Here is a 22937-nt window from a genome sequence, read left to right on the forward strand (position 1 = left end):
TCTTGAGAAAAAAACCATTAACAAAGCCAAATAGCCTTCGCAGAGCAATTGGGTTTATTATTTTGTTTAAAAGATGTTGCACATGGGCTGCTGTGGATAGGATTACCACATGGCCGGTTTCTACTGGCACCACCGGTATTTGAATGTCTTGGCCAGTACAAAAATAAGCGAAGTCACCTAAAGTCAGTATTTTTAGCCCTTCTCTGTAAATACTTCAAAAAACAAACATAAGTAAGCACTTTTAGATGTGTTGTAGAGCTGTATTCGTGATCCCAGACGAATAATTAAAGTAACCAGGGGCAGAAAAGTCATGTTACAAATGAATACTTTTGATTTTGTACAAAGTCCTACTTAAGAAACTGTCTTTGTAGACTCTTGCTGTCTTTTTCTCCTGGGAAGGTTACAACCCCTTACTGTAGAACGGGTATAACGCGGTCAGCACTGGCTGCGCCATAGCACTCTCTATTGTTTACTTTGAGTCATGTCAAAACCATTCACAACCCCAATAGGTCTTGCATAGCATACACGTCAACAGTTTAGAAGAGGAAAGTGGGACTTTAAAAAAAAGAAAAGCAGTCGGGAGAATCGTGTCTATTGGATTGTTTGCAAATGCAAAACCTACTGGCTTAGCCAGTGCTTGTTTAAAATGTACTTCCATGTCAAGCACCTGCTGACGTCATAGCTAATGAGCGCTTCGGGATTGGCTCGGGTGAACCTTAATGCGCCAATCGTAGTCAATGTATACATTGGCTGAACCTCCCCCTCCCAGACAATACCCAGACTATCTTCAGCTTTGGGATTGGTTGTCATGTGACCCGGAAGTACAAAAATTATAGCCAAATGACATCCGTTTAAAGATTTGCTACCGACTGCGGAAATGAGGCTGAGTTCACGGACGGTCCGTGTAAGTAGTGTACTGGTCGATGATGTTTTATAGACCACTATAACTTGTGCGTTTTTTAACGAAAAAAAATCGCTATTTTGTCAGATTTGCTAAATTTAAAAGCTGTATTTGGAGCAAAAAGCAAGTGGCACAGCTTTTGAAATCTATCTCAAACATAACAATAAATGTGTTCTCATCACTGTTAAGTTTCGTTTGAAATCTTGGGGCAAGACTTAAGATATTGCAGTGGATATGGCTACTTGACATTTTAGTAGTGGGTATTTTTTTTTTTAAATTGAGACTACATACAAACGAATGTGCCTTTCTGCAGCCGTGTGTAAGTGGGCACATATGGACTACTTTTCTAGGGGGTCGGTACTTGAAATCATGTTTTAACTACATGATATTAGATTTGTACGTATACGATACTTTAACTTATCAATGATTTATATTTGATGTCTTCTTAAATAAATATTTAGTAATGTATTAACAATTCGTGTAACTTAATGTTATAACCGGTTTCTATGATATGCGGTGCACTGGTGTCAGCATGAAAACTTAGATTAAAAAAAATATATATCTAGCTGGCGTGCGTGAGAGAAAGGGATGTTTTGGTTGTCAGTTAAACGTTCCAGAGAGCAGAACTAAGGAGAGAGGCCCAATCCGGAAGAAGTAAAGTCTTGACTGCCTCCTTTTTTGTATTCCAATTTCAAGATACCAGGCGGGAAACCAGCATTATCTTGCCAAAACTGGAGCGTTTGATTATATTAGCATTCCCTGCTAACTGTCTGGGGGAGAAATTCTGAGGGTCCAAATGCGCTAACATTGTACAAATGTCTGTGTTAATTTGAAATCTTATTGAACATCCTTTTGCCAATCAGTCTACTGTAGGTGGAGCCAGCCCTGTAGGTGGAAGCGTCCCTTCACTAATGCTAGTCCCAGCATTACAAATGTTTTTTCTGGGGAGTTTTATATAGCGCGAACTAGACCTGAAGGTATCCGAGCGCTTTACATGAGCACCAGTTGTGTTGCAGACGGACACATTAATTTTTTAGGTCTCGTCTAGGCAGTGCGCTTGCTTTGCTCTAGGAGATGACCTTTAGAAATCGGTATGCTCCATTTCAAGCACTCGTGCTTGTGCTGGCATCCACCTTGCGGAAGCGAGTAGCGGCGCGCATGGTAATTGAAAAGAAATGGCTTTCGCGCCCCCGCTGCTCGCTCCTACAAGGTGGATGCCAGCACAAGCACGAGTACTTCAAAACAACTGCTGTTTGTCTTCACAGCTGGAGCCCGCTTTTGTAAAGCACCGCACGCCACTCCTAACATGGGCGCAGTACAAACAATGGCGGCCACAGCTTTATCCTTTCGAGAAATGCATGTATTTATTTATTTGGGAGTGCTTTTTCTTCCTTTTACAATTGTTTTTTAACTTTCATGATCGGGGGTCACCTTGTATGTGTATTCGAATAATATTGAAATTATTTGTTTCGCCGTCTCCTTTGAGTGATGCAAGGGGATCTTTCTAATTGATTCAGAACTTGGTGCAAATCTTTTCCTTTGAAATGAGATCACAGCCTACGCAACTTTAGGGTCTCAGAATTATCTCTGGGATCGAGACTAAATAAAGGAGAAATTTCACTAATTTTGCCGTGGTAGTGAAATATGTGGGCTAGACTTGAGCGCTTAAAATTTTGAATTGTGGCCGCACGTTGTCTTGTAAGAGTATTAAGTTATGTCGCCTCTTCCTTGTGATTTTGGTTGGTTGTCGATGTGGAAGCGCAGCATATTGTGTTCCAGATGTGAATTTGGATGTAAACATTTATTTCAACTCTATCTTGTAGATTCTGCATTTTATTGGGCATATTGCTTCTTGAAGTAATTCCAAACTGCTGAAATGCGATATGGTATTTTAATGTGCACTTTAGTTTTTTATGGCATTTCCCAACTTACAATTTTGTATTGCAAGGATTCTTTAGTGTGTGAATCTGAGTTTGAGTAGAGTGTTGTGTTTGTCATCGGCTGTGTTTAGATGTGCATAGTGGCGGTGTTAGTGATGAATGTCCCAGAGGTGAAAAGTGGCTGTTGACAGAGCGCTCGTACATTGTAGATGCAGCTTGATGCTGTTGTAATTACTTATTAAGATAAGAATGTTAATGTGTAGAACCTTCACTATGTCATATGGAATACTTGGGACCAAGCCTGATTCATACTGACAGCAGCTTGGGACTAAACTTGACTGTTGGTGCTGAAGGTCTATTCATCTTTAATAAATTACTCTTTTCATCCAACAACTTTTGGAAGAAGCATTTACACTGGCGACAAGGGACTCTGCTTGATTGGGACAAGCATATTCAGCTCCAATTCCCCTACCTGGGCTTTATCGCTTTTTTTTTTGTTTGTTGTAAATGTTTTATTTTTTTTACATTTTTTTTTTTATTCTAAACCCTGATGTGACTTACTACATTCAGGTGTGAATTTAAACTGCAACTAATTTAAACTGCAACTTACTTGGAGTAACTGGTCTTGGTTAATACTGAACTTTCCCTACTGGATTTTCCTTCTGGAATTGAAAGACTTAACTAAACCCTGCATTTGGTCTTTCTGATTATCTGGCTTCAACTCAAGATTTGGACTGGATCTCTTTGATTTACTTGGATTTATTGTAGTGTAGTTCCTAGTTTCCCACTAGGCCCTGCGCATTGGAATAACATAAACAGTAGTATCGACGTGGAACTGCGGATATTCCAGGCCTCCACTGACTATGCTAAACTTAATTGGGTGTGTTACCAACTAGCTCAGAGGTCACTGGAAACTTTCTTCTCTGCATGGGAAGTGATCAGCTTCCCTGGCACAGACAAGAAGGGATTCAGCTTTCCAACAACCGTGCAACATGACAACTTTGCTCCTCAGATTAAGAGTCAATCTCTAGGGTCGTGTGAAACAATAGACCTGTATTTCACTCAGTCAGGTTAGTGCAGTTTACTTCCACAATATGTAGAGAATAGAGATACGGGCATTTGTCAATAAAGGGTTAACATTTATTGAACAGTCTTTCTTCTCGTACAAGAGAAATGTATTGCCACAATTGCAAGACTTGTTATTATAAAAAGTACGTACAGTAAGATAAGGATTGCGAAATAATACTGTAAAAGCATTGATATGGTTTCTTAGCCATACAATGATTTAAAAGTAATAAAACATATATACAGTCATATATACATTAGGCTAAAATACTCAACTGGTGTTTCTAGCTAAGCCTACCCCAGTGTGCCTGACCTAAGCCTAACACGTGGAAGGGGAGTAAGTAAGTAGCTTTAAGTTAAGTTGGTTTTGCCAAGGTTTGCTTCAAGAATTCTCATCTAAGGGTTTAGTCAACACCATACCTCTGAATAGAATGATGGAAGTCTGGTATTTCCTTCAGGAGGAACTCGGTATCCCAGTCACCCGCGAGGGCAGACTAGAAACGCTGGCGCTGGATTTCTCAGCAGAAGAAATGCAGCGTCTCTCTTCAGCGCGTCGAGGAAGGAGGGGGGACAGCGTCCGCAGGCAGCTTGGCATCTGCTGGGCTCTTCGCAGAGGGACGGCTGTTCAGCTCCTAAGCTCACCACACCATCTTTCGCGCTTTAGCAGCGATAATGGTATCAGTAGCTTCACCACCAAAGGGACAGCAGCAGCATCAGCGTACTGCATACAGCATACAAGAGCAATGGGACACCAGCAATTGCTTAAGGCAACGTTGGTAGTATTTATACCTGACAGGTGCCTGGTTTGACGCAAGTTTGCTGGACATAAGACGTCAATTAAAGATGTTACTAGGAAGTGATAGCTATCAGTTGCTCATTAGAGTTCCATTACTAATCAAAACACAGCAAGCGGGGATTTCCAGGTTTGCTGAGTTTTTATCTTGTTGAAGAACTCGGAGTGTTAATCTAGGAATATCAGATAGTGACTTCTGCTCTGTCATTGCACTAATTGGTTGCAAAGGAAGTGGCAGAGAACTATGCTGGAATGTGGCTCTGTTCGTGTGAGGCCAGAGATGACTTTCTGAATATCGCACTTGAACGGTTATGCCAATATAGGGAATAAATGGATTTATAGCCGAATAGGGGCATAAGGTCACAGTATCGATCAGGAACCTAGATAAACACGCAACATATTGACTTCTACTTTTCTTCGACAAGGTAATGCTGTTAATATCTCTGCTAATTTAAGCTACATACGCAGATGGATATTAATTTGAATCCTTGTGAAAAACTGTTACCTCCGAACCTTACAGCATTTCATCCTTTAACCATCACTCAGCTGCATTTTTCAAGCAGTGCCGACATTCTTTATTCTCGTTGCGGCAGCAGCAGCATTCCTTCCACTTGCTCTCGTCTGCTCTTGACGAGAGATCGACTGTCATCTCATCGAACGCCACTTTCCATTGCTCGACTGCTCTTCCTCTAAGCTCTACATCATACGCGGGGTCACGTTGCGTGGTAGGCATTTTTGAATTTTTTTTTCCTATCTTCAAGAATTTGTCATTTACATCGTAACAAACCGGATTCACGGACCAACATGATCAATATTGGTTCATTGATAACCATAACCAGCTCAACCAACAGACCTCTTCTCTCGGTACTCTGGTGAGGGCATCGGTGACCACGTTATTTTTTTTAAATGTATTGTTTTCAAATTTACGAACTTATATTGCTCCTTTCAATCTTTACATGGATTATTCTATTCACAACAGCAAACTAAGTAAAAGACATTGGTGACTACTTTGTTTTTTTTTAGTTTATTGTTTTATTGTCTTTAGTGACTTTAGTGTTTGGTTACAAAAGTATCCTTTTATACTTCACAGGGTTTTGGTAAAAAAGTATATGACTTCATTATTTTACCACACTGTATTATTGTTATATCATTATTAGACATTAATGACTAGCTTATTTGCTAATACTTATATTATCTAGTCGTTAGTCATAATTATTCCCCCAAAAAATTCTTCTTTTTAATCACTATGGCTACAACAACTAGCATGTCTCAACCTCCAGCCTTTCTCTCTGAAAAAGGAGAACCTATTCTACCGCGGAAAAGATGGAAACATTTATTTGACTCATATATTGTTGATATAGGAGGTGAAAAATGTTCTGCGTTTAGGAAACAAGCTATTCTGTTACATAATTTAGGTGTGAGGGAAGAAATATTTATGACAGCATGGATCTTATTCTTTTTGGCAATGAAGCAGGCGAGCCTAGTGATGTATATGAAATGTCTTTAACCATGCTTGAAAAATACTTTGGCCCCAGAATTAATGTGGTTTTGGAGAGACATACGTTTTTCACTAGAATTCAAGGTCCTAATGAAAGGGTGAAAAGTTATGTATCTTCACCTAAGACTTTAGCACGTACATGTGAATTTGATGACTTATCTGGTTCTTTGATCGGAGATCAATTATTTAGATGTACTCCCAGTATACGCGTGCAAGAAAAACTTCTGTCAAAGAACCAGACATTGGTTGAGGCCATTGCAATTGTTGAGGGAATGGAGAATACTTCTTCCTGAGTGAAAGAAATGAGGAAAAGTCATGATGACAAAAAGGATAAGTCGGATGAAGTTCATATGTTGCAAGATAATGAGAATTTAGAAGTTTTAGAAAATATTGCAAACGTTTCTCTGTTGGAAAAAACTAAGATAACTGACAAAGAATCACGGTGACGTGGTTTTGTTAAGTTACTTGCCTAGAACTGACCGTTCTAGTTCCACTTCCTCATGTGGTAATACCATTGAGAAAAATTCTAAAGATCCAAGAAAGCCTAAGTGTTTCAGATGTGGAAATTTTTCAAATTTTCCTCAATGTTACGCTAGGGAATCAATTTGTATGAAGTGTGGAGTCAAGAGACACTATGCACAAGTGTGCAAATCTGCCAAAAGTGGTGAGAAGCGAACTGTAACGGTCCGTACAATTATTTTAAACCTTAATGAGAATAGTGGTAAGGTAGATGAGGATAAGTTGTCAATGCCTGAATGTGATATATTAGTAAATGAGTTTAACTTTGTTGTTTTAGCGGATTCTGGGTCTCCATTCACCATGCTTGGAAATAAGCAGTGGGATGAGGTCGTGGGTTTAGATAGCATAACACTTTCTCCTCCTGACATACACCCTGTCAGTTATGGAGGTGCTAGAATTAATGTTCTTGGGTATGTAGAAGCTAGAATTCAATTCAAAGATAGGTACGCTGTTGGCAAAGTATATGTAGCTGAAAGAGGAGACAACCTGTTGGGATGGAAGCACCAACATGATCTTGGTATTATGCTCAATCCCAATGCCAAAGATCCTAAAAACCAAGTGATGTTAGTGGATTGTAAGAATGAGATGGGGATATCTAAGGACCTAAGCTGTGAGTACTTTGAGAAATTTCCTGGAGTTTTTAGTGACAACCTAGGATGTCTGAAAGGGTTTGAACATCGTATTGTTATCAAAGAGAGTGATCCCGTGTGTACATAAAGTGAGGAAGGTTCCAAACCTGATGATGGAACCACTCAAGAAAGAACTTGACAGACTTTTAGAGTTGGGTGTGATTGAAGAGATTGAAGCGTCTAAGTGGTTGGCCCCCATTGTTTTGGCTTCTAAGGATGGGGGTGCGGGTATCAGAATGTGTGTTGATTTGAGAGGGTTAAACGAGTGGATTTGGGTAGAAAGGCAACCTCTACCGAATATCTCTGAATCTCTGTGTTTTGAAAGGGGCACATGTTTTTAGTGTTCTGGACTTATCGTCCACTTATCATCAAGTTCCATTGCACAAAGATTCAAAACACCTTACTTCGTTCGTGACTCCTCTGGGAGCATACCGCTTCTTGAGGATTCCTTTTGATTTGGCATCAGTGGCGGCTTGTTTTCAGAGGATCATGAAGAAGGATTTAGATTATCTAGAAAATATTGTGTTTTTTCAGGATGATATTTTAATTTATGGTGAGACAGAGGCTGAACACAACAAAACATTGATCAAAGTTCTTGAGAGACTGAGAGATAAAAGATTGACAGTGAAAAGGGAAACATTTCGTATTGGTGTGAAAACTGTGACTTATTTGGGACATGTAATCTCTGGTGATGGTATTCAACCAAAAATTGAACAAGTGCAAAGTGTGGTAAATGCCCCCACACCAAAAGATAAGGAACAAGTGAGGTCGTTCCTAGGACTTGCGGAATTCTATTCCAAATTTGTGTGAGGATTTGCAGGAGTGACTGTACCTATTAGGGGTTTGCTTAAAAAAGGGTTCACATTTTTTGTGGTCAGAAGATTGTTAGAAGGCTTTTGAGGTGATAAAAAAAGAAATTGGGAATATGCCTACACTTGGGCATTTTGATGTTAAAAAAAAAAACTATACTGACTACTGATGCTAGTCTCATGGGACTTGGGGCAGTGCTCTCTCAAGTGGTGGCTGGGGAGCTAAGGACTGTTGCATTTGCGTCCAGAGCTTTGAAGGTTGCAGAATCTAATTATTTGTGCATTGAAAGGGAAGCCCTGAGTGTTTTTTGGGCAGTACAACACTTCAGATTTTATCTTTGGGAATTCCTTTTTTGGTTAGAACTGATCATCGTCCCCTAATTCAGATCTTCTCCTGCAGACAGTCTGAGCATGTTACACCAAGGATCAAACGTTGGAGCGAAGGTCTGCAAGAGTATAATTTTCGAGTACAGTATATACCGGGATCCAACAATAAGTCTGCTGATTGTCTCTCTAGGTTGCTGCTAGAGGAGTCTATTGTAGATCAGGAAATTGAGAGTGTATGTTGGGTCGCAGAATCTACATTGTCGAGTGAAGAATGGAATGATGGTGTAGACAAGGCCCATGTGCTGTCTTCTCTTAGGGAGTGGGTTAGTCGAGGATGGCCGGATTACAAAAGTTTGGATCTTGACTTCAAAGCATATTGGTCAGTGAAAGATGAGCTTCCTTTCATTTGTGGGAATCTCATGAGGGGTGGTAGAGTGATTCCACCAGGTGAGTTTAGGGAAAGAATTGTAAACACTGCTCATGAGGGTCACCTGGGACGTAGTCTCACCAATGCTCGTGTGAGAGAAAGGTACTGGTGGCCAGGAATGGATCACATGATAGAAAATGTGGTGAAAGAATGTGTATTGTGTGCTTCCACTGATAAGTCACATGCTCTTAGTCACGCATCTTTATCTCCTGTGGAAGTTCCTGACTTGGTCTGGACAAAGTTAGGACTAAATATCATGGTATCTTTTGAATTGTTGTCTTCCTATGAGCGCTTTGTACTTTTGTTAGTGGATTATACTTCCAAGTGGGTGATCACTAAGTGTGTGTCTGCTGTGAATACTAGAATTGTGATTGATTTTCTCAAAGATGTTTTTGTTTCGGAAGGAGTACCCAAGTTTCTAATTACTGACAATGGTTTGCAATTTACATCATCTGAGATGTGTGAGTTTCTCAAGGGTTTTAACATTGTTCATCAAAAGACTGCTTTGTATACACCACAGGCGAATGGCTTAACAGAACAGATGAATCGAGTTGTTATAGACTGTGCTCAATGTGCTTTGGAATCTAGAGTTTCCTTTAGCACTGTCCTCAGAGATACGTGGTGGGCACACCGCACTACACCTGATGCTGTTACTCAAGTTTCTCCTTTTGAAGCTTTGAGAGGTAGAAACGCTGTTTCTAAATTAAATCCTTCTTGGTTGCCTTTGAGTAGTGATAATAAGTTATCTGAAGAAACGAAGCAGTTGAGGATATCCGAATATCAACATAATTATAAATTGAGTTATGACTCAAGGATGCATGTGAAAAACAAAAAATGGAATGTTGGTGACAGGCTTTTGGTGAAAAACCCTAGGCACACCATGAAGGGTAAGATCACTTTTATTGGTCCTTTTACCATTGTGTCCATAATTTTTTTTTTGTGAAAGTCCATACAGGATGTGTGTGGAGTATGTCCAGGTTGGTAAGGTTTAAGACGTTTTCCACAAGTGTGCAAAATCCAAAAGTTCATGACAATCCAAAATGGGACAAGAAAAAGTTCTAATTTTGAATTGAGGTCACTTCCTCAGAGGAAGCGTAATCCTCCTGAAAAGTTTAAGGATTATGTTTCTGTTTACGCGTGTGCGGAAGGGTATGTTGGATGACGCTATACTGAATTGTTACTATTTAGCTGCCTTTGCACTTACCTTTGCTGCCAAATTGATGGAAATCTTTTAAAATCATTTGTATACTTTCATTGTTCTCTCACCTTTTAATGTCTCTGCCTGCATTCTAACTTTGCCGGTTGCACTCCTCGTTCCACCGCGGGCTCTTTGGTCCCGATTGCTGTGGAGGGAGACAACTTCTGGTTTAGCGGAGGTGGAGGTTGGCGTTCTAGTCTCCTCCTCACCCCCTTAAAAAACAGATGACATATCGAGCGCGCAGCGGACGCCCGCGGGCGCGCCAAAGGCAAGCCCGGCCGCGCCCAGTACGTGCCCAGGGCCTGTCATGCTGCTGGTTTTGATCCAGGAATCATGGTGGGCCGGCATGCCTATAATCGCGCAGAACTATTATCTTTGGACCCGGTCACTCGCGTAGGTCTTAAACGCTGTGATGACATCTTGGTTCTCGCCAGGGGGTGTCCTAGTTGTGGCTTTTACTTTGCCACTAATCTCTCTAGTGTGGGTTCTACAGTTGTAAAGGAGCCAGACGTTCTAGCAGCCCTCGTTAACGCACGCTCGATGGTTAGGCACGCTGCCAAAATTTTTGAGCTAATTGTGGACAATAAGCTTGATGTATTGTTCATTACTGAAACATGGTTCCGGGAGTCGTGTGAGCCGGTGGTTGAGCTTGCTATTTCCCGGGGGTACCATTTAGCACGTGCGGATCGCACGACAGGGAGGGGGGGGTACCGCTGTGGTGTTCAGGGAAACCTAAGCCTTTGCATGTGAAACCTCTGTGGATTTGTTGGAGGGCGAGGCTCTTGATTTTTTCTTCACCTTATTGCCCCATTTCACGCTGGGGGGGCACGCTGATCTATCGCCCCCCTGGCCCGCTTGGTGCTTTCCTAAAGACTCTGGGGTTCTATGTTTTCCCAAATTCCTCCTTCTGGGTGATTTCAACACCCATTTAGATACCCCGGAGGCTCCTGACCCCTCTGCTCTGCTGGACCTTTTGGCCTTGACTCAGCTGACTCAGTGGTTCTCTAAGCCAACCCACTCAAGGGGCCACTTGATTGATTTGGTATGTTCTAATTTCGAACTGCATGTTGAAGATCCATTGCCTGTAACATGGTCTGATCACTCCCTGATAACATTCTCTTGGGACATGGAAAAAAATCTTCTCGCCTGCCATCTTTGCCACTTAGCCTTCCGATTCGCAAAATTAATATTCCTGGGTTGATAGAGGCCCTTACCCACTCCTAGGTAGACCCCGCTGCTGACCTTGAGGGCGCGGTTAACTGGTTTAATACCTGGGTTAGCCAGGGAGTCGAATCCTCATGCAAACCTTTGCCTACCAAGGCTCACCGGACCTCCCCCTCTCAGCCCTGGTATTCCCTCTTCTTAAAAGAGATTAAACTGGGCTGCAAGAAGTTGGAATGCCAGTGGCGGGTCGCTTACTGCCTAGTAGCTAAATCCGATTTGCGCACGGCACAGAGCATTTACTATACAGCTGTCAGGAATTTATGCTGAAAGAATAATGAAAGCCAATAACGATAGCAAAGAGATTTTTTTCTATTGTCAAAAGTTTTATGTCTCCCTGCGCGGAGCATAAGGCCATCCCAGCCTCCCCTGGATGGTGTGAGGAGCTTTCAGCATTTTTATTAATAAAGTTCAATCAATACAAGATAGCCTGACTTCATCGGCGTCACTGCAGCGCTTCCCCCTAGCACCTCCTCTCTGTACCTCTTTCAACTCACTATTCACACAGTTTGCCCTGGCTGCGAAGTCTGACATCCTTGCTATTCTCAAATCCCTCATGTCAGGCTCTCCATCTGACCCGTGCCCGGCCAGAGTCCTAGCATGGGTTGCAGATATTGTGTGCACTGAAGCTACTACCATTGTCAACTGGTCACTTCAGTCGGCGACTGTTCCGGGGCAATGAAAGCAAGCTAAGTTTGTCCCTCTTCTCAAGAAACCGACGGCTGACCTCTCTGTACCAGCCAACTATTGCCTGATATCCTTACTCCCAGCACTTGCCAAAGTTTGCGAAAGATGGCTTTTCGCCAACTGGAAACCTTTGTGGAAACATCTGGGGCTCTGCATCCGGCCCAGTCAGGCTTCAGAACATCTTACAGCACCGAGACAGCGCTGGTGGAGATGGCGGAGACAATTAGGGAGTGCCTGGACGGGGGGCTGCAGAGCGGCTCTGATTTTATTGGACCTTTCTGCCTCCTTTTGACACGGTACCTCACCAGCTTCTTCTTGCTTGCCTCTCTGCCATTGGCATCTCTGGGGCAGTGTGGACCTGGCTGAAATCTTTTTTTGGATGCCCGCACTCAGCAGGTCTGGATGCCTCCTTTCTCATCCTCGGCCAGGGGGGTCTCGACTGGAGTCCCCCAGGGCTCGACTCTGAGCCCCTTGCTCTCTAATATCTATTTGACTCCATTGAGCTCCCTGGCTGAAGAGCTGGATGCTAATACCATCGCTTATGCTGACGACACCCAGCTTCTAGTTACTTCGAATGACTCCGACCTGTGCACGGGGGCCGCGCAGAGTTGCCTTGCCGCCGTGTTTACATGGCTGGCACAGGCCAAACTCAAGTGCAACGAGGGGACATCTGAGATACTGTTGTATGGGCAATTTCCACCGCTTTTCACAGAAGCCCTATGGCCCCCTGATTTCTCCCGTCCACTTTCTGAGGGTGGTCCGGCTAAGAACTTGGGAGTTTGGTTCGGGGAGATTTACGGGTGTCTGTTTTTATACACTCAAGTCGCTGAGTAGATTCTTCCATATGCTCCCTCAGCCGGTGAAGGAAATGGTGGCACGGGCACTCATCCTGTCCCGTTTGGATTACGCCAATGCGCTTTTTATTGGCATCCCGGGATACTTGGTGAATAAATTTCAACTAATCCAGAACGCATGGCCAGACTCTTATTCAACATCTCTAAGAGATCCAGTATAAGGTCACATTTCACTGGCTGCCCGTGGTCCAGCGGGTGCAGTTTAAGGCCCTCACTTTAGCTCATAGAGCTCTGCATGACTCAGTACCCACCTATATTAGGAACGGGTGGCCTTTTACACCCCGCATCGATCCTACGATCTGCTTCCCACCATCTGATGGCCACTGCCCGCTTCCGCAGTTCTAGGATGGGGGGGCAGTCACTTTCGGTCAAGGTAGCTACTCTCTGGAACAGTCTTCCTGGTTCTCTGCACCACACCCAGGACTTCTGTCGATTTAAGAAACTTCTCAAAACCCATCTTTTTAATCAGGTTATCTAATCTTTCTCCTTCTACCAGTCTGCAGTTCATATTGCGCCAGGACACTCATGAGTAATTGAGCGCGTTACAAGTCTCATATAACATAACCTAACATTAATGTGTTTTGTAATCTTGACATGAGAGTGTAGACATGTAGAAATTTTGTAATTTTTAATGCATTTTATTTATTTTCTTGTTTTTAATTTTTATGTATGGGAGATGTGTTGTAATTACTTAATAAGATAAGAATGTTAATGGGTAGAACCTTAACTATGTCATATGGAATACTTAGGACCAAGCCTGATTCATACTGACTGGAGCTTGGGACTGAACTTGACTGTTGGTGCTGAAGGTCTATTCATCTTTAATAAATTACTCTTTTCATCCAACAATTTTTGAAAGAAGCATTATTACAGATGCCCGGTTTGCAGCGCTGCGCCTGGCAGTCCTCCAGGACTTGGGTGCAATATTCAAGAGCACCTTTCACCCCAGTCCTTTGCATGGCATTCCACAGGTTATCATTCGTCGTGTGCGTGTTTTGTTACTGGTGCACTAGGTCTGTGCCACTCCAGCTTCTACCCGGCTCCGGTAAAGTTTCTTACGAAATTCATACATGACGCCGATATGTTTAGGACTTTGCAGACGCGAGGTTTTGCTCCATCACTCCGGCTTGTCCTTTTGTGAGGGGAATTCTTTTGCACATCTCTAATTGGCTGTATATGTAGATTTTTTAGTGCAGTCTGAGATCCAGAAAAAGGCCGAGGACGTTTTTAACGGGTTTTTATTAAAGGTATTCTACTTGTTTCTTTCTCTGCCGTTCTATAGTCCTTAGCAGGTTTAATATTACGCAGCTATGCGTGTTTACTTTTCAGAACTGTCTACATGTGTAAAACATCTCTGCTTTTTGCCCAGACCCAATGCAGTGTTACTCTGGCAGGCAGCGATCTCTGCTTCTCGTGCTTTTTGACGGGGCGCCAGGCGTGTGCGTTGCTCGTGGGTTGACTCACAGAGTTGCTGGTTTCTAAATTCAGAAGAAATGTGGTATCTGTTTCCAGGAGCACGGTGACAGATTCTGCCCAGAGGCGTCCTTTTTAGGTCTCGCCTTTTCCATTGGAAAATGGCGAGAATTCAAGTGCTTGATCGACTAGTCAAACCACTGCAGTTTCGACTGCAGTTTCTTCACAGTGCATGTGAAAATCGGGAGAATCACGTGACCACAAGCCTCTCATGAACGAGCCCAGCCAGCCCAGCCTCCCTCACACAGCTTCTCCCAGCCATATTATCGTTCGAGTTGCCCACCCCCTCCCTCTCCAGCGCCTGCCTTCCGTGACTCGCATTAGATCATCAGAGGCAGCCCACCCCCCTCTCCATATGGGCAGCACACCCCCTCCCTCTCCAGCGCCTGCCTTCTCTCTCTGCGTACTTGCTCCAAATTAAGTGGTTAATTGGGCCGCTTTGATTTCCAGTTTACTTCAAACTTCTCCTTCTTCCACTGTTAACACAGGACTTCAGCAACAATCCAAACAAGAAACTGAATATATTTGACAACACTTTGCCTTCCGTCAGCAGAAACATTAATTATCCAGTGCTCAAAGGCTCCTGCTTTCCCTCACTCCCTTTCCTCCCCCCAATCGCTGGCCACGTCAAACGCGAGAGCTTTAAAGGGGCTTGCTTGAAGGCAATCTGCTTCCCCGCTAATCAGTTTCCCCCCCCCCCCTCCCACCCTTCCTTTGATGTCCGCCGCGCGTGGCCTCTGCATGTCGCCTAACACAGTTGTCGGTGCTACCACCTCTCACAAAGCTGCATTTATAATTCTGAGCAGCGCTGTATATAAAAGTGCCAGTAATCGAAATCGGCAAGCTGTTTTTTTTTTGTTGGATTAAGATCGGATGTTTGCTGCATTATCTTGCCCCCCCCTCAGTTGGATTGCACTTTCCTGAACTACATACGAAGCACGTTCCTGACTGATTTTGCTTTCCGTTCCAATGGGTTTTGTCTGAAATTAATATTTCAATTCAAGTCCTGGAACTGCAGTATGCCCAAAAGAAAAAAACTACAACCCACTATAATGTTTCATAAAATGCTTAGTGTCTTATTTTAAGTGATGCACACCCTACGGCGTGCCCCTCTCTCGCCCTCATTTGGTGACAATCCTAGCGGCTTGTTTACACCGCGTAATGAAAACCACAAAATTGCGTCTATTTTTTGTACATTTCAGAGATTGCTCGGGACACTGCCGCGGACGACTTCTGTCAGACCAAGAGGACCGACCACCTCACACGTCACACCAGCACGCCATCACTCTGCAATAGCGCGCACAGACCTCAGCAAACAGCCACTGCCGAGAAACCTATCAGTGCACAAACAGAAGAGCCCTTCGTGCTCACTGAGTGAGAGCAGAGCAGCTGGGAAAGAGCCCGCGCGCGCACTCCATGCGAACGCACCTCTGCCGTCCTGCACACCCTCCCCGGGCGGACAGCGACTCCTCAGCAAGGGGCCTCCGGGCACTGCATCCCATCTTACAACCGCCCATAACAACAACCCAGAAGCCGTCTCACACCGCGAGAGTGCACATGCCGCCGGAGGACGAGCGCACACGGAGGCTTATCTTCCCTGTCATCTGCTCCTCATGACCGCTGACAAATCTGCCAGCAAATCCCCTTCCCTCGCTGCTGATCAGACAGACCCAGCGCCTTCCCTCCCTCCTTTAACAGGCAGCACAGCAACCAGGCACTGGAAAATTCTGCCCTGAACCCACCCTCCCCCACCCCACATTTGTGTTTCTGTGCCTGCTCTGAAAAGCAGCAATAGCAGCAGCTCCCTTTACACGGAGATAATAGCCGGCCCTACTGCAAGCCACGTGACCAGAAGCCGACATTATAGATGCTTTATGGTAATAGCCGCTTGAATAGGCCTCTCCCCTGCCCCCACCCCTGCTCGCCGAGTGGAGGGCAGAGGGGCCAGGCACGGCTGGGAAAACGAGAAGGAAAATAGTGTGCACTTCCCTTTCACGAACTAAAGCTGTGTTCAATCTCTTACTTTACGAGAAGGGTACATATACAACCGCTCTAATACCTAGATAGAAAAAGCATTACAACATGCATCCATTTTTACTTGTCGTTGATCACGTAACACTCCACTAAAAGTCACATTACTCCTCGAGTGAAGAACAGATGTCATGCTGCAAAGACAATGCGTGCAAATGGTGTTCGTTACTACTGCGAGCACACCACGCACAATTCCCTGAGTCTATTTATAACCACTTGGTAAATTCTGCAGCTCCCTTTTATCCCGAGTGCAACTTTTAACTGATATATTTTTTACAGATGCACCAATTTCCAAATAAACCATCGCTCTGAACAATAGCCTCGTAATGGATTTCTGGACTCTGCCGTTGATCTTTCCAGCCCTCCAAGAGCTGCTGCGCAGTGAGTCAACTCCTTTGCAATCTGCTGCTACTGGGGGCAAATGCGAAGGTTACCAGCAGTTTAACAACAATCATCCCACCTGACATCCGGGCCGTGTTTATTTACTGGGCACTGACATCACCTTAATGAAATCTCATTCATCAAGGTCTGCTGCTCTGCAAGACTGTTGTCGTGGAAGGGGATGTCAGTGTGTGTCCCTCTGAGTATGTGTCTGTCTGTGTGTGTGTCTCTCTGACGTGTGATTGTGTGTCAGTGTCTGATTCTGCCCGCACGCCAAAGCTGGTCGGTCTTGCTTTAATATACTAATGCAGCCAAGATTTTTTTTGTTTTAACATACAGTGGGCTTCTGGCCCAGCCCCTTGAGCTCCCTACTTACGGTCAGCTCCCTTCAGCCATTGCTTTGTGATCATGTTGTAATGCGCCACAAGTGCCAACACCTAAAACGGGGCACCGTGCATGCCCCTGCTTTTGCCTTTCAGATCTCTGGACGTGGTGCAAAAAGCAGGATACAGTAGCCATTTCACCCACTATCCAGCACTTTAAGTTCAGTTTTGTCGTTGATGTATTGTTCCACAGACCTGCACTTTAAACTGTCCTACACGCAGCTTGCCACAATCCAAACACTTAATTGCACCATGGCCCCTGACCACTTGCTCTAGCGACCTGGCACTTCAAAGTTCTCAAGTGCCAAGAAGGGAGTGTGACATCCCTGCGTACTTTCGAGTGTAGATTACCCAACAATGGTGCTTTTTTGAACAACTATTAAACGGGCCATCTTGCTATGATCAGGACGGGCTGCTAGTCCTTTCACACTTGGGTCCACGTGAGGTGGGGGCACTTTGGGTTATACACGTATGTCGGCACACTGCGCAGCGGCTTTTGTGTATTTTGCTCTGAGAGGTGCATAATAATTGGTCGCGTTTAAGGGTAGGATGGGGTCGTTATCTATGTTGAAACTTGATTTTATAATTATAGCAAAGGCTTCCTAGGGATCCGGCCCTGTGTCGTTGGCAGTACGAATCAAAGACGATTTATTACCCTGGCAACGTTATACCCCCACCTCTGTTTTTTTGCTTTCTTTTTATTCAATTACTTTGCCATTCTGGACACAAGCAGCTCTTATTTCACAGGCTAATTTTTGTTTGGCGAGGCCATGAGCTTAACTTCAAAGGCATCCGCTCTCCCACCCCCTGCTTCAGTACAAAGGAATGCGCATTTCCCGGCCGCTGGCATTTCCCGGCCGCTTTTAATTTCATTTCCCGGCCGCGCTTATTTAGTTTTATTTCGCGGCCGCGTTTTTCTGACCTTCTGCCCTCTGTTATACTCGTTTTTGGTGCCCTTCTGCCCTCTGTTAGACTCGTTTTTCCCTTGTTTTTCTGCCCTTCTGCCCTCTGTTAGACTCGTTTTTCCCTTGCAACCCCAGCATCACTCGGCGCAACCTATTGGCAACGCCAGTGCTTCTCTTGGACATCGATGCTCTTCTACCGGTTTCGCGCAAACTGTTAATTTTTTTACCTTGTGGTTTACCTCGAATTGCCACTTGAGGGCACACTTTAGACCTGTTTGAGCGCAAAAACGAGAAAAGTCTTCAAGCACAATCGCTGCAAAACAATAACAAAAAGAAAACACTATCCTGTTGCTGGTTAAGCATTGGCATAGCCAATAGGTCTCGCCTTCGGGACCTTATAAGTATTTAGTTATCCATCACAATATCCTTGGTGCAACAACATCAGTTGTTGCATGGCTAAACACTTATAAGGACCGAAAGGCGAGACCTCTTGGCTATGCCAATGCTTGTTTTGTTCAGCAGAGGGAGATCAAGTGATGTGCCTAGAATCACAGGATTTTGGGCTACCCTGCCAAGAGTACAACCCAGTTCCCCAGCTCCGAGGTTGATCGCTCTATCCGTTAGGCTACATCCTTGTTACATTGAATTTTCCACGTATGTTTTTTTTTTTTTACACAATTCCCTAGGCTCGTCAGCTTTGTCACCACCTCCTCTTGACACCTTCATAGTGCCATGTGAGATGTATGAACATGACATCCGGACGGGGTGAGACTTCGGAGGGGAAGAGCAAGGTCCCAATTTGACGATCTTTCAGGATAAATATATATTTTTTTAGGGCCATGTATGACAATGCAGGTAATAAAGTCAGCTTAAATTTAGTGTTCCTAGACTACCCTCTTCTTTTACATTTGTTTTTGTTAGAGTTTTATATAGCGCAAACTAGACCCGAGGCATCCGGCATCAAAGTGCTTTACATAGCACCAGTTTCGTTATAAAAGGACACATTCATTTTTGTTAGGCACGGGAGATTAAGTGATTTGCTCAGAATCACAGGATGTTTCGCGTTGTTGCTGAGACTCATACCTTGTTCCCCAGCTTCGAGGTCGACCGCTCTAGCCATAAGGCTACATTCTCTCCTCTTCACCCGAGCATACGCTTCCTTCCACTCAACTTATGATATCTGTTCTTGAATTTCATCCTCTTACATCTGTCTGGATTTTTAGAGTCACTTATTGGGTCGAGCCTAGACAGTGCTTGCCCTGTCACTTAGCGACCTGTTGTATTTTCTTTTGGAGTTGAGCTCCCCACATTGCTTGCCCATTGCTTTTTATTTGTCTCTGTGAGCGTCCTTGCTTGCTAATGGACAATCCTGCCTCTTTGTCCCTCCTTTTTGTTTCCGGTTACCTCCGATAAAGCACCGGCCAAGAATTATATCCTTACACTTTAGGTGTTTGACTTTCTTTGGGGATAACTTTTCTACTGGTCTCCTTGCCTCAGCGCGGCACATGCTTCTCGTTCGCCGCACTTTCAATTTGTAGAAACAGTATTTTAAAAACGACAAAACCTCTTCCTTTAATTGTTATACAAACATATACAATGTTCATTATTATGAAAAATCATAAGGAATTAAGTTAATGGATTCTGATGGCATTCTTAAAATTCATACACAATATTAGACCCGTAAAAATTCCTCAACTATCCAATATGGCTGCTATGTTTAATAAGTCTAGTCTATTGCTGATCGCTTTAATGTTGTAGGTGAACCCTGTGTAACGTTCAGGTGACTTCACAATCAAAGACTTTTGGCAGGTAGCCTTGGCACGGGGTAGAGACACCATTGCTGGTCTTTGTCAAAACTAAAGTGGTACTCAGGGCAGCGGTGGGCTACAGGAGTGTTTCTCTCCTTCTGCTCCCTCGACTGTGTTCAGGTATTTTTCTGTTCTCATTGCCCAGTCAATAAATAAGGTGTCTTAGTAGTGGAGCTTAGCTGCGGTGGCCACCTTGCACTTACTACAGGCTGCAGGTACTTGTGTTGCACCCCTGTAGATATTCATAACACAAATCTTGTAAACAAAGAGCTGCTTTAACAATGGGTTGCCCTTCTTTGGTTTAAAATATTGGCCTCTCCTCACGTGGTCAACTAGATTGCAGGAGGCTACAACACTTTCTCCCGGTTGTTTCCTGGGAGCTGACAAAGGCGTGAAGCACTCTCTGTATATGACATAACTTAGCTGAGCGGCAGCATGCCGAGCTGGCCTTTAATGCAGAGTGGTTGGATGGGTTCCTCCTGGTCGAGGGGAAAACGGTTGTAGTGGTCTGTTATGGCAACAATTGTAGTATAATTCCATGCTTGTCAGAATGCAGAAACTTGCTCAGCCAGTTGAATGAAACGCATATTCGGTTATTCATTCTGCTATCTAGGTTTCATAGTTTAAGCTTGTGTGTGGCTGGGTGCTCTGCAGAGGAGCTGCTTGTTGTTGTTCTAGTTTCCGTTTGTAGGCCCTAAAGACCTAGGTCTACCCCAATATAAGGCAGTAAAACAGCTCAGTGGGTGCAGTCGCCAAGAATGACATTATCAGCACACAGCTGTCTGTAAATACAACACTGCACATTTTTTGACCCTTTGCACAGCACTGCTGATTTTAATATAGTGCTTGAAGAATTTTAGTAAATTACGACCAGTGTGTTTCTTGTGGCATTTCTATTTTTTGCATCCAGGGCCGTTACGTTAACCCTGCATTCTCCAGTGCTTCGTGAGACTATTTAAAGAAACAAATGGCGGTAGATAAGTCTAATAATGTTCATTATTGTGTTGTGAACCTGAGAGGTCTTTCTGTTCAAAGGCAGTTAGAATGGGATTTAAATGTATCATCTCTCCTATTTGTTCTGTAATATGAATTTTAAACTCTTAGTTGTGCTGCTATACTGTCATAACTCAATTCTCTAATCTATAAGGGAGGAAACAGTTAACAGAAATACAGGGTCTTTTAGGCATAGTCATTCCTTTCTTTTTATTTTTACCCTGAGTAAGAATTTTAATGATATGCAGAAATCATAGCTCTCGCACAGAATCATTGTAGGACTGACCCTCCTGACAGTTCTTAACTTATTCTGCTATCAAGGCCCTGCAAAATGTTAAATCACAAAAATAAATGAAAATACGTTTTATAAAGCACACGAATGCTCGAGGGCTTCTTGGCGCTAGCCTAACGCAGGACAAAGGCGTTGAACCCAGCTACGGAAAAATAGGTTAAAAAGCCAAGTTTTGAGATTCTTTCTAAAAACAAACCGGTACGGACTGGTTTTTAAATGAAGAGGTAAGGCAAATGAAGAGGTAAGGCATCCCATTTTTTGGTTGTGCCATAAATACCCCCCGCCCCCCTCCCACCCCCCCCCCCCCCCCCCCAGCAACCTCGTTTAAACTTGGGTACTATGAGATTGCCTGCTGAAAAGGACCAAAGTGGTCTCGGACGAGTGTACCTTTCTAATTTCTTCATCATATAAGGCTTTAAAGGGGATGCAAAGTGCCTCAAATTATATTCTCTTCTTAACTGGCAGCCATTGGAGCTCCAGTAACGCCTTAGAGGCTGAATTGTGTCTGGGTATTCCGAGCAAATAGAAGGGCCGTCGAGTCCTGCAGTATTTGTAACTTATTTTGGAGCCGTTACTGTAGATTGATATACAGACCATTGCAGTAATCTATTTTGGAAAGGGTAAGGGCGGTTAGTACTAATTTCCTCAGTGCTCTTGGAATAAAAGGCAGATTCTTTCTCAGAATTGTTAGCATAAAAAAGGCACTAGAAGTCATTGCATTTACCTGTTTGTTGAAAGAGAGATGATTATCAAATGTACCACCCAGATTCTTCATCTCTGTTACTGGGGTTGGGACCGAACTTAGATCAACTGGCCACCAGTCAAGGGACCAAAATGAGACATTGTTTCCAGGTAGTAGTACTTCAGTTTTGTCGGAATTAAGTTTTAAGCAGTTACACAGCATCCAGTTAATTTATTGCATTCAGTTGCAGAAATTGGTAGCTGATTCTTGGTTTTTGCCAGAAACTCAGACGATAATTTGGGTATCGTGGGTGTAACTGACTACTTTAATCAGAATGACTAATGGTGTGATGTATAAGTTAAACAGTGTAGGTCTCAAAGATGATCCTTGCGGGACACCACAGGAAAGAGTGAAGGAATTAGAAAGAAAACCATCCATAGAATCACATTAGACTCTTGACGCCTAAAGATTCAACACTGTCAATCAAAACCTTGTGATTGACTGTGTCGAACGCAGCTGAAAGATCAAGAAGAGTGAGAGCTTCTGGATTTTACCTATTCAGTGGTGCCCTTAATTCCTCTGAGGCAGTGATTAAGGCCGACTTAGTACTGTGTTGGACACATAACCCAAACTGTTGGACACATAACCCAAACTGTAAGTGATCGACTAAGTTGTTTGATTCCAGGAATAGGGTCAATTCCTTGTAAATTGCCTTGTCCGCAATTTTTGGGGGAAAGGGAAGCTTACAGATAGGGCGATAGTTATTTGCTGCAGAAGGATCCAGATGTGCTTTCTTTAACAACTGTTGAACTGAAGCGACTTTCAGGTCTGATGGAAAGGAGCCTTGCCTAAATATTTAGTTGATGATTGGTTTTAATAAGCCGGCTACAGTACCTGATAACGAATAAAGGTTAGTCAGGAGGCAGAGATCCATCGGAGCCCCAGACCGAGTGGTAACAATTACGTCCTGCGCTTGGTCTGTCGATGCCGTAGAGAACGAGGAGAAGTAGAAGGATTCTGCAAGAAGTTTTGAGAGTTCTCCAGCCCTGAAGCCACCCTCTTTATGGTCCCTTTAGCTGACAAGGTTTCCCCTAACAAGCTGGAGAAGGTATTGAAGATGTCAAACTTTTTCCTGAAAGGATAAAGCAATATCGTTGCAAAGAGTCCAACTGTTTTCAGCT

The 22937-nt window shown here is 43.7% G+C and overlaps 1 protein-coding gene across 4 annotated transcripts in view; it reads left to right on the forward strand.

The window, feature by feature from the left end:
• GATAD1 (GATA zinc finger domain containing 1) overlaps window positions 1-22937 on the forward strand; it is a 170415-nt gene that overhangs the window by 43956 nt on the left and 103522 nt on the right. For 3 of the 4 annotated variants that reach the window (XM_086941858.1, XM_086941857.1, XM_086941855.1), the window contains exon 1: window positions 872-904. The exons of the other annotated variant lie outside the window; for it this stretch is intronic. Coding sequence is in view for 1 of the 3 variants with exons in the window: in XM_086941855.1 (XP_086797981.1) it covers window positions 878-904 (27 nt within the window). In the remaining 2 variants the exon portion in view is untranslated. Of the gene's footprint in view, window positions 1-871; window positions 905-22937 lie in introns of those variants that run through there. 4 annotated transcript variants of the gene reach the window in all.

Source organism: Lissotriton vulgaris, chromosome 10 (genome assembly GCF_964263255.1).
Source record: "Lissotriton vulgaris chromosome 10, aLisVul1.2, whole genome shotgun sequence".
NCBI lineage: Eukaryota > Metazoa > Chordata > Amphibia > Caudata > Salamandridae > Lissotriton > Lissotriton vulgaris.